The sequence below is a fragment of the Lithobates pipiens genome, unplaced genomic scaffold (assembly GCF_037356315.1).
Source record: "Lithobates pipiens isolate NorthernLeopardFrog02 unplaced genomic scaffold, aLitPip1_a1.2 Scaffold_22, whole genome shotgun sequence".
NCBI classification, from domain to species: domain Eukaryota; kingdom Metazoa; phylum Chordata; class Amphibia; order Anura; family Ranidae; genus Lithobates; species Lithobates pipiens.
In genome coordinates this window covers 157,710,096-157,722,861 of record NW_027507784.1, presented here as the reverse complement: position 1 = coordinate 157,722,861, position 12,766 = coordinate 157,710,096, and the positions used below count along the sequence as shown (strand labels likewise).

Below are 12,766 nucleotides of genomic sequence, written 5' to 3'. Positions count from 1 at the left end.
TGTAGACATCCTTGAAAACATTCATACATCTTCCGGCAGAATGCCTTCTTGCGAAGTGGCTTTGGAACTTTAAGGAAGTCCCAGACATCTGCCTCATACCACTTCTCACGATTTTCCTCAATAATGTCCATGATTCCCATGGGCACATAAGGAAACTCAAGTCCATGCTCTGTTGGCAAGTTTTCAGGTTTTGGCAACAGTAAGGGCTAGCCAGCCCGAAATGCCAGCACAGGTAGTGGCCACATCTTCCCCACATGCCCATAACAGTTCCTGAGGCATTCCGTCATTCCGTCAAACAGTTCCTCAACATTCTCCACTTCAGAAGCTGAAAAGGAGGAATCGAAATGAGAGTCCTGTGATTCCTCTACTAGCACATAGCCTTTTTCAGTCCCTTTCCCCACAAGTTCCCCAGATTTCTCACCAGTAGTTTGGGTTGGCTTCTCCCGGGTGATCGCTTTCTTCCGATGAGCTGCCACCGGACTGGGGTGTGGTCCTTTCTTGCGGTTACAGGAAGGCTTTACCGGTTACACTTTCTCCAAAGTAGGCAAGGTAGTGGACGAGGCTGTGTCCATAACCTCGGAGTAGATTCTCTGGCCCGAGAAGAAGCAAGGTCCTTGTTTAAGGCACCACCGATGGTGGATTAGGCAGAAATAGTAGGCCTCACAGCCGGAGCATACACGATAGCCTCCTTGGTTGCCACACCCATGGCCAAGTCCATGTGATAAGCCAGAGGTGATTCAGTAGGCTGCTCCACCTTAAAAACATTGTCCCCGCACCTCCGACAGCGAGCAAACGGTCGAGGACTTGCGATTAGACTGTCACATCCTCCACAAAGCATACCAAGGGCCTCAACATCCCCAGCGGTGTAGAGTATAAACCGCTCCTGCGGTAGCAGGCAGATTCCCGTGTCAGTATGGTGCCAGGTATCTGCATGCTGGTAGGTCCACACTCTGCCTGCCACACACTTACGCTGTGCCTCGTGTAGGAAGACGAAACAGGCATAGACTCCTCCCACTGGTTCCTCTGGTTGCGCAATTTCGCTGGCTTTTCCGCAGAGCTCCTCCCACGCTTACGCACCACATGTATGTGTTTCTCTGTTGCAAGAGGTAACGGCAAATCCCAGACTACGAGCCCACACGTGTAGCACTTACCCCCGAAGGAGTGGCTGAATTTTTCTGGGCTTACCAATTACCTCCACCAGCTCCTAATCGTTGTCCTTGTCTAGGGGTTCCCAGGATTGATGACCCAGTAACTGTAGAGACCGACACTTGAATTCCTTGTTAGGATTTTTATTTTGCATAAACAACTTCTGGACCAGAGCCCAGAACCACGTGACTTCAGCACCTTAAAGTGGAGGGCCACCCTGAAAAAAAAAAATGCATAAAAAATTAAAAAAAAATCAGAAAAAAAAAATGATTTTTTTTTTTAACTTACCAGAAATGCCTGTTGCTAGGCACATCATCCTAATCTGCCTCTTCCTCCTCCGCGGAGATCTTCTATCTTCTCTCCTCCGTGCGGCATCTTCTGGGTAATGGGTCGCGCTGTGTTCTGGGAACTGTGTGTCCCAGAACACAGCGCGCCCATTCACAAAGCACTGCGCGACTCGCACATGCGCAGTAGGAAACGGGCAGTGAAGCCGCAAGGCTCCACTGCCTGTTTCCCTTAGCCAAAATGGCGGCGCCGGGACCCGAGAGCCGAGGGACGGGTCAGCCTCGGGTGGCCGACATCGCGGGCGCCCTGGACAGGTAAGTGTGTTTATTAAGTCAGCAGCTACAGTGTTTGCAGCTGCTGACTTTTAATTATTTTTTTTTTAAACCGGCCCTCCTCTTTAAGTACCCTCTCCTGGAATACACAGTGAGACAAACGCCCACTGATGGGCTCAGAGAGAGATTGGTACCCAATGCGTCCAACCAGACTGCATTCCAATGCCTCTCACAGGTGCGAACCCCACCTATGACCAGTCAAAACCTTAATACAGCCCAGCCAAACTGATGCCAAAGCATAATTTAGAACAATTAACCCCAAAACTCAACTATAGTTTTGTGCAAAAACTAGATTTAAAGACATTTGGAGTACCAGCGCCACACATGTAATTAGGTACACCTTGCAAATTGAAGCTTTACCTCATTTACTAAGCTCTGGAGCACAAAAGTGTACAGTCGATTTGCTTTTAGTAAATCAACCCCATAGTGTAACATTTATTTTAATAACTAGGCTCAACAAACCAATATAAAAAGCAAGTATCCAAAAACTCACAAAGATGGCTGTATGCAAAGCCATACAGCAGCAAGACTTCAGCACTCTTTAGCTCCACCCCACGCCTTTCACGCTCTAGCACATCCTCGTGGGACATTACCAACCTCCACCTTGTCCAATCATAGAATACTCAGCATTCATTGAGAAAATGCAAAGCATTCTCTGAATATTGTTTTTACCAAGTGGACAACCTGCTGTGTTCAGAATGCAGAGGGGCAGCCTCTCAGCACAGGGCCCAGAAGCAATTAGAGATTACTGGAGTAGGGACTTCTACTACAGCGATTTTCTAGCTTTCAGAGGGGTCCCCACAGGTATGCGATATGCCTGGAATTCTTCTTTAACCTTCCTAGCGGTAATCCCAAGTGTGACTCACGGTGAATTTTCACTACCAAAAGCGGTAACCCCGAGCCACACTCAGCATTGCATCGCAGGATCCAGGCAAAGTTACTTACCTTGTCCTCAGGTTCCTGCGATGTCTCCCCGCGGTGTGTGCGAGCCGTGTCCTCTGCTCGATCTATCACAGTGCCAAATTCAAAAAGTGAAAAACACAAAACGCATACAGTACACTGTAATCTGTAAGATTCCATTACTGTATAAAATAATTTCATATCCTTTTTGTCCCTAATGCTTTGTCCCGTGCCCTGTGCAGTTTTATATTATAAGTACTGTTCTTTCTGCCATAAACTTTTTCATTTTTTCCAGTTTCTTGAATTAGCCCTGTAATATGCTATATTGGTCTGTAAAATGACTTTCTTTAAATTACTTTGGATTAACAAACTCTTTTCTTTATTTTATAAATGTGAAAGTCCTTATGGTTTTTTATTGTCCTTTTAGAAGAATGTGACTGTGCAGAAAATTTTGGCGGATGCATTATGGAAGAAACAGGGTGCGTATACCAATAGGCTTTTATAGGATTTTTTCTCTAAGGTCCGATTCACATCAGAACTCAATGCTGGAAAGGCGCATTCCATGGGCATTTGTACTGCCTTTGCACTCTGATGTGGGCACCAATACACTGTTATTGGCACCCCAAACGCAGATCGCAAATGCAGTGCCTTACTTGCACCAGATTACATGGCACCCTCAGTACCATTCGGTTTGTTGTGGTGCGTTTTTGAAAAGTAGTTCATGTTTTGAGTGATCCAACACGATTCAAATTCAAATAAATGGGCTGCCTGATTGCACCACACTGAATCACACAGAAACACGGACTGTGTTCATGTGCAATTTAGGTGTGAACCGCTCCTTAAAGAATTGCTTATTGTATGTTGTGATCTATGTAACTTAAAATGTACTTTGAGTGAATGCTGTTTAACACAAAAGGGTTTTTAAATTAAAATCATTTTTAACAAGATGGCCAACTCATAGACTTAAGATGTGCAAAAGAGCAGTGGTTGTACAGCACTGAAAACTAGGAAACAAAGCCTGCCTATCTAATGAACAAATATGGCAGTCCCTGTGTATCTATAAATGACAAACCATTCATGAGGTTTTTGAACCATAATCAGGTATAGATATGATCTAGGCTCTGAGGAAGAAGGTACCCCTTAGAAACACGTCAGCCAGCAGTGACCCTCATGTCCTCTCCTCCATCACCTGTAGACTGTTATCAGACCGATTGCCACCATACAAAGGCTTTCACATTGTGGTTTTCTTTCACATGTTCGTGAGTAGTTTTTCTTTTATTCTTTTAACCACTTCCGGACCGCCCTCCATCGTTATACGTCGGTATTTTGAAGAGGAATATCGTTGTTATGGCAGCAGCTTGCTGCCATAACCCCAGTATCCTCTTCTTCAGCGGGCAGTCCGCTTCAAGGTAAAAGTGATCTCTGCGATGGATTCGCCACAAGATCACTTTTATCGGTGGCAGGAGAGGGCCCCCTCCCACTGCACTCCGGTGTCCTCTGCTGCTTACCAGAGCCGTCAGTAGCGGCAAAGGTGATCAGATCATTTCCCTAGCCTGACATGTAGAGGAGTGCAAGGCGGAAACAACGTCAAAACGTCACTTCTACCCATAGGGCTTAAAGAGACATTTTTTTTAAATACATTTTTTTAAATTACAATTATTTATTTTTTTTTTTGCATTTTAGTGTACATATGAGATCTGAGGTCTTTTTGACCCATGATCTCATATTTAAGAGGTCCTGTTGTGCCTTTTTTCTATTACAAGGGATGTTTACATTCCTTGTAATAGGAATAAAAGTGACACCATTTTTTTTTTTAAATAACAGTGTAAAAATAAAAAATAAAAGGTAAAATAAATGAATTATTTTTTTTTTAACCTCACCCTGTTCCGCCGAGCTTGCGTGCAAAAGTAGTGCCTACATATAAAAACAGTGTTTAAACCACACATGTGAGGTATCGCCGTGATGGGTAGAGTGTGAGCAGTAATTTTAGCCCCTGACCTCCTCTGTAACTCAAAACATGCAACCTGTAGACTTTTTTAAACATCGCCTCTGGAGATTTTTAAGGGTAAAAGTTTGTCGCCATTCCACGAGCGGGCGAAATTTTGAAGCGTGACATGTTGGGTATTAATTTACTCAGTGTAACATTATCTTTCACAATATAAAAAAAATTTGGCTAACTTTACCGTTGTCTTAATTTTTTATTCAAAAAAGTGTATTTTTTCCCAAAAAAGTGTGCTTGTAAGACCGCTGCGCAAATACGGTGTGACAGAAAGTATTGCAACAACCGCCATTTTATTCTCTAGGGTGTTAGAAAAAGTATATATATATATATATATATATATATATATATATATATATCTCAATCATGTTTGGGGGTTCTAAGTAATTTTCTAGCAAGAAAAACAGTTTTTAACTTGTAAACAACAAATCTCAGAAAGACGCTCTGTCTTTAAGTGGTTAATAAACTTATCAAAGGATAATGCACAAGGCTGGTGCACCCTCTTTTATTTATTTTCTTTAAAGATATAATTATATGCAACAAGCTGATTTCTTGTACAGGTGTCCTTAAAAAAATAATGTACAGACTTTTCACTTGTGGTGAGAGAGACAGCAGAGCATGCGCTCTGGAAACTCTCAGGCATGTACTGAATGCCTTTTAAATGACAAAAAAAGGTGATTTAGCCAATAGTTACTTTTCTGCACCAGTATGTAACTGGCATGCAAAAAAAAAAAAAATCTGTATTTTGCATCGCCCATATTTTAGTTAAAAAGGTTGTAAACCTCAGACAAATATGAGCAAAAAGCATATCCCTCTATAGTGTGTACTTGTCTCAATTAAGAGCACTAAGTGTAATTTCTATCTGCTGCCTCCTTGCTATCAGCATGAATCACTTCTGACAAGTTTTCCTAACAGCAAGAGAAACATGGTGACAGGGGAGGGACCTCCAGCTGATTGACAGCCACAGCTCTATTGTTGTGTGCTGTGTGGAGAGGGGGTGTGTCTCTTACCTCCAATCAGCTCTCAGAGCTCTCCTAACTGAGCTTTACAGAGTGTATCTTCAGCTCTCCACCCCCTTCTTTCTGAAAGGTCAGACAAGCTTTAAAATTCAGCACTTTGAATGGCTGTAGAGATGAGAAGACTGCAGATACAACCTATGTAGGAGAGTTTATTTAATCTCTGTGTATCGCCAGACACTTCAGTGGATATAGGTAAGGGGTAACAACCACTTTAAAGTGGTTGTAAAGCCTTGAGGTTTTTCACCTTAATACATTCTATGCATTAAGGTGAAAAACCTTCTTTGCTGCATCTTCCCTCCAGACCCCCCTTTTTCTTACCTGAGCCTAATCCAGTCCAGGGATTGCATGAGCGCAGCGGCCCCAGCCGCTGTCGCTCTCCTTATTGGACTGATTGGGGGCATCCGATGAAGAGGAAGAGGCGGAGCCTTGAACACCGGTGTGGGACCTCTAAAGAAGAAGTTTCTGTGGACTAGATCAGTTTTTTCTCATTTTCATAAATGTGACTCTTTTGTGCTGATAGACTTTACTTTTCATGTTTTCAGAGTATACCATTCACGGAGATTTTCTAAATGCAGTATTGCTGAGTTCAAGGAATTTCTTTCCCGTGGAGGGGGTTCATGTCTATTTAATAGGCCAACAAAGGTACATTTCCCAATTAAACTATCAGTCAAATAGAAAGTTTTTTGTTTTTTAAAGTCTCATATTTAAAGGCTATTGAAATAAAAAAAAAATCTGATTAGGAGAACTGTCAAACATGATGACAATCACAACCTTGTTTTCAAACAAATAATTTATTTCTACTTACTGATTGCCTCATGTAAGAGTACAGTGGCAGAGTAGCTCTTCACCTGCAGATGACACCAGGTTGGGGAGAATGCTGATTGAGCAGTTTGGAAAACCTTACCTATAAGACACCTTTCACACTGATGAGCTTTTCAGGCACTTTTGCGCTAAAAAAAATCTGCTGAAAGGCTCACCAAAACCGATTTCCATTAAAATCAACGAATGCTATTTTTAGCGGCACTTTACCGTCAATTTCACGGCGCTATTCGGCCGCTAGCAGGCCATTTCTACCCCTCCACTAGCGGCCAAGAAAGGGTTAAAACCACCGCAAAGCACTGCTGCAGCAGCGCTGTGCCAGCAGTATAGCCGCGCTGCCCCATTGATTTCATATATACATCGCTCCTTCACCACTCCAAAGATGCTGCTAGCAGGACTTTTTGTAATGTCCTGCCAGCACACCGCTCTAGCGTGAAAGCCCTCGGTGCTTTCACATGGGAGAGACAGCAGCAGCTCTTTCAGGGCGCTTTGCAAGCGCTATTTTTAGTGTTATAACACCTGTAAAGCACCCCAGTGTGAAAGGGGTCTAAGTGGTTCAATAAAGGCTTTTTTTTTAATTTTCTGTCAAGTTCTCCTAAACTGATAGTCTTTTTTCAGTCTAATGCTGACCATACACTTTACAATCATCTTTAGCTCTACCATCAACTTTGCAGTGCAATGGCCTGCCTTACGTGGTATATTTTGAATGCATTATTCAGGTTGGTCCTCATATTACATAGCTTTGGTAAATCTAAAGGAGATTGCACAGAGATTGTACAATCAGATTGTAACGTGTATGGCTAGCTTTAGCAATGATGATATTTTTCATTAATAGCAACCAGTGTAAAATAAATCACTTGAACCCATGTGTTACATTTAGCTTACATTTAGCTTTGCTAACATTGCAAGCAATGAATTTCATTTTTTACTTTTCTACTTTGGCAGCTGTTTGAAGTGACAGAGTGCGGCAACGGTTATGTGGAGCCAGGAGAAGAGTGTGACTGTGGTTCACGAACAGTAAGTCTCCAGCAGTAAGGACAATTTACAGTGCTAGCAATTCTGTAATGAAAAAAAGAATATTGTGTCTAATTTAAAACACAAGTAAAGTGATTGTAAACCCTTACACACACCCAGTGAAGATACTGGCCTCAGGCTATACACAGAGATGAAAAAAAAAAAAAAAGCCTCCTTCATAAGTTGTACCTGTTTATCTGCAGTCCTCTATTCTCTAAATCCTAAGCACGCAAATTAAAGGCTTTTTCTCAGCTCCAGCAGGCAGAGGGTGGGGATCTGACATCACACTCTGCACAGTATAGAACAGAAAGCTGAATGTAATTAGAGACTTGAGTTCAGGGAAAAGACACACCACCCTCTATGCAGTGTCATAAGGAAAGATGCACAACTGTCAGTCACCTTTTGTGTGCCCGGTTGGGGTGGGGGGGGGGGGGGGGGCAGGACCATCTCCTGAGACTCTGTAGTGTCAGGATAACCTGTCAGAAGTGACTACAACACAGCGTGAGACACCCGCCGTTTTAGTTATCAAAGGTACAGCTGCAGATGGGCACAACGAGGCTTCAAATGGTCACAGTGAGGCTGCAGATGGGCACAGTGAGGCTGCAGATGGGCACAACGAGGCTGCAAATGGGCACAGTGAGGCTGCATATGGGCACTGTGAGGCTGCAGATGGGCACTGTGAGGTTGCAGATGGGCACTGTGAGGTTGCAGATGGGCACAATGAGGCTGCAGGGAGGCACTGATGATACAGGTGGGCACAGCAATACTGCAAATGGGCACAGTGAGGCTTCAGGTGGGCATTGTTTACCCAGTAGCTACTGCATTTCCCACCCTAGGCTTATACTCGAGTCAATACGTTTTCCCAGTTTTTTGTGGTAAAATTAGGTCCCTCAACTTATATTCGGATCGAGCCTATACTCGAGTATATAGGGCAGTTAATGCACCTATCTGTGTAATAAAAGTAATTTTTATTGTAATTAAGAGGGCAACTTAAATCTAGTGGGATATTTGATACTTTTTTTTTAAATGTCTGAATCGTTGGATGTAGTAGCAATTCTCAATGAATTCTCAAGGTGATTCATCCTTGAACATAGTTGCTCACAAATATAGGGGCTACTGAAAACTGATGACAGGGATAAGGCGTGAGTGTGAGTGGGATATTTTTCTTTGGGAAGAAAAAAGTATTAAAAGTCCAGTAAATAGACACTGTCAAATACGGTATTTCTTCAGCCACTTGTGTTTTCTACATGTAAACAGAGTTTTACAAAAAAATCCCCCAATAAAAAAATCAACATTTGACATACACAACATACGCAAAAAGTGTATGTTGCGCTTGTGGTGCTATTCATTGTATTTTTAATCACATTTTTTTCTTTTTATAGTTATACAAACAAAAACTATATAAACTAAATTACTAAATATCAAAAATTATCAAATAATATATAAAGAAACACAAAACAACAAAAAAAGAAAGAAAAAAAGAAACATAAAACATAAACCAAACAAACCTTGCACCTCTCGTATTAAAGTTACTTCTCATATAATAGCTAAAACATGATAGGAGCATAAATACAATTTACTCATCCAGTTAGAGCCCGTTCACACAGGGGCAACTCGGGATCCGACTTCAGGTCGCCCCAAGTCGCGCTGATGGGAAAATCAATGTTAGTTAATGGAGCCGTCTTAATGTACACTACAGCAGTCGCTCCGACTTCAAAAAAGGTTCCTGTACTACTTAAATCTGACTTCTAGGTGACTTGTACCCATTGATTTCAATGGAAGTCGCCTCCAAGTCGGATCTCCATCTATTTTAAGAGTTGTATCCATTTAATAAATCTAGGACCAAACCCATACATACCGTTTTAAGAATTTCCACAAAAAGGCCCATTCTATAATATCAAATGCTTTAACTGCATCAAGTGACATTATGGCTCTATTTCCCATATTATCTGTTGGAAGTTGAAAGTTTAGGAATAGCCATCAGATATTATTTGCTGTGGATCTATCAGGAATAAAGCCTGATTGATCGCATTGGATTCATTTTGAAATACATCATTGTTAATAGCACCTAAAATGCAGCAAGAAGAAACACATTTTTTCACTCCAAAAGTTGCATAAGCTACTTTGTCGTATTTGCTGCATATAGGGCAACCCGTTGAAATTAAGGGGCTGCCCTATGCATATAGTGTGACAATGCACAAAAAATGTTGTGCAAATCTTGCTCAGTTAAGCTTTGACAAAAAAAAACTGGAAGCGGATTGGTTTCTATGCAGAGCTGCACCAGATTTTTCACACTCCAGTTTTAGTAAATCAACCCCATAATACACCTTTTTTAGATAATATTGTGCTGCAAAAATATATACATATCTATATATTTTTTATTTGATCAATATACGTAAAGTATTATTTGCATGCTATAGTTTGTCCTGTTTGAAGTTCCAAAAAAAAAAAAAAAAGATTTTTAATGGGACACTAAAAATGTTAATAAACAAGTTAATAAACTCCCCTGGGGAAAATCTCGCTCCTTTGTGTCTCCTTCCTCTGTGACATCCCCTGTGTCCCCCCCCCCCCCCCCCGGTTGTAACCGTTCTCTCCTCTGCATCTACTCAATCAGTCCTAAAGAAGCAAGTATATCATGCAAAACACGATGTTTGTAAAATCTTGTGAACTACATTAAACTTTGGCTTCATTGGTGGACTCCAATTTATTTTACTACACATCTTGACTTTCTTGTTTCCATACTATAGGATTGGGTATCTGTTGACTCTTTATAGATGGAGGGTGCTCTTTTAATTCCCCAATTTTTTATGACCATTGTATTTTAATGTATATCCAATAAAATGTGTTATTTTTTTATACACAAACTGCCTCATGCTATGCCTACAAAGTCCGTGTTTAGAGAAGCTGAGGTAGCTTCTCCACCATTTTTGCTATAACTTGGATGTTTGCAAGGTGATGGTCTTCCTTCTTAAAAAAAAAAATAACAATAGTTAAAGTATAACTAAAGGCAAAACTTTTTTTTTTTGTTTTGTATAAAGTGGAGAGGGAATAGAACCTGTCAGTTTTTTTTTATTGCTGTCTGTGCCCCTCTTAGGGAGATTCACCCTTTCTATTTGTCCTGTTTACCATTATACCATTCTAATTTAAGGTGGGTTGTTCCCAGAAAAGTAATAGAAGGAAAATCTTCCGATGGGGGCACTAGTTCTGGTGAGCTGGGGGTCCCCAAGGAATTCCATTCATTTTCAGGGATTTCCTCTCAATTCCTGTTTGGCTATAGGACAGGAACTGAAGGGAAATCTCTGCAATGGGACAAAAATGGGGGATGGGGGGGAAAAAATCTGACAGATCAAGGTTCTCATTCTGTCACGAGCGATCGCGGGTGCTCGATGGTCGTCACACCCGCCGGGCACTCGCATTGGCTCTGGGCACACACTGCGGGCGCGCTCACACCCCTGGTGGCCAAAATTCAAAGCAACGTAAGTTAACGTTGATTTGCCCAGCCGAGCCAACCTGCCGCAGTAAAACTGTGGTGGCAGGTCCAGAAGTGGTTAAAAATGTGAACATGATAAGAGTGCTACCATATACTGTACTAATACATCACCAAATAAATCATAAAAACTCATATCAAATATAAAATAACAATATTAGATTTGATATGAGTTTTTATGATTTATTTGGTGATGTATTAGTATAGTATATGGTAGCACTCTTATCTTGTTCACATCAGTATACACTAAGGGAAATTGGTGATAATAATAGGTGGAAGAAGATGAGGGGTTTGCTATGAACCCATGGTAAGTCCCTAAGTAAGCTTGAGAGGCTATAGCCAAGTGGTCAACCAGGAAGAGTCCAGCACAATACTACGTATTTGACAACGTCCTCAGAGAGGCCCGGTAATTTGTGGGTCATACTTCAGATCAGCTTTGTAGGCCTGGGAGAAGGGTCAAGCAGGACTACACCTGCCCGCCCGTCCTATCACCTGCCCGCCCACCCTATCACCTGCCCTATCACCAGCCTTATCACCCAGGCAGGCATTAACCATGATAGTAAAACTGTAGTGGATTCCATAGCTGCTTCTGGGTCCAACATCGGCTGTGAGATTCACTAACTGTCATTCAATCAATGCTGTCAATCACAGGAAAGGCTGACCTGCACCTGGGAGAATTCCGTTGCTGCTTTTCAGTCCAATAGTGACTATGAAATCTATCAAATAACGTCCACTGTCAATCGCAAGGCACACAAACTGGATGGGGAACTAGTCTCTAGGAAGCTGGCAACAGGCATCCCAGCAACCAATAAAGAAAATAAAGTAGGGCTAACACACAAGCACACCCCCCTCCCCCCCCTCATTACTCTGGCCTGTCTGTACACCAACTTTGAGTTGGTCTTAATATTTCCAGTTTCCAAGTAATTATTTTTGAATGTGTTGCAGTAATGCAAATAAGAACTACATAAATCTCTTAGAAGGTGGACAGTCTCAAGGCTTTCATGAATTTGGTATAGGATAATTTAAAGGGACCATGACACCAGAAAAGTGTTGCAAACTCTTTATTACATTGTACCGCATTATAACGTGGCGTGAATGGCTTTTTTCACTAAGTTGTTGTTAAAATATCATACAATACTTAATGGTTGCATATTTGGATAGGAAACTACTCAACACCTAGATATAATCATATTCTTTTTTTTAGACAAAACATTTTACCCAGGATTGTATTGGAGATTGCTGCAAGAAATGTTCTTTGTCTAATGGAGCACAGTGCAGTGATGGACCATGCTGCAACACATCTTGTCTGGTAAGTATTAATTAATGTTATTCTCTTTGTTTTTTTTGTAATGCATTTGATCTTCTTATAGGGTTGTATGTAGATATTAAACTGCACTAGACATGGTATCCTTGTATATTAGCTTTGCTGCTTTTGCCCGTGTGATTATTTTAGTAAAAATGAATACTTCAATGTGTTTTTGGAGGCAGCATGCAGTTTGCTTTATATTCACAGATACATTTTACATGTATCGACAACCAGATAGGAGAGATGGTTACATGTGTTCTGAACTATAGTGAATTTTCTGACTCCTCTCAACATAACTGCATCCCATTCCCCCTACAGGTCTCTTGCTGAATTTATAACATTATAATGATGGATTTATAGTACCATGTTATTCCCACCTTTTTGGGCAGATTTATTTTGTGGTCAGTATGGCTACATTAACTTATATCTGTTCCATTTAACACTGAAAAGTCCAGATCA

At 41.4% G+C, this 12,766-nt stretch overlaps 1 protein-coding gene across 5 annotated transcripts in view; it reads left to right on the top strand.

Moving 5' to 3' along the window:
* ADAM23 (ADAM metallopeptidase domain 23) overlaps nucleotides 1-12,766 on the top strand; it is a 318,865-nt gene that overhangs the window by 251,392 nt on the left and 54,707 nt on the right. For 3 of the 5 annotated variants that reach the window (XM_077448511.1, XM_077448509.1, XM_077448513.1), the window contains exons 14-17: nucleotides 3,091-3,142; nucleotides 6,224-6,323; nucleotides 7,446-7,517; nucleotides 12,206-12,310. In XM_077448511.1, coding sequence (XP_077304637.1) covers nucleotides 3,091-3,142; nucleotides 6,224-6,323; nucleotides 7,446-7,517; nucleotides 12,206-12,310 — 329 coding nt within the window. The remainder of the gene's footprint in view (nucleotides 1-3,090; nucleotides 3,143-6,223; nucleotides 6,324-7,445; nucleotides 7,518-12,205; nucleotides 12,311-12,766) is intronic. The other 2 variants (XM_077448514.1, XM_077448512.1) reach the window with 1 other exon arrangement.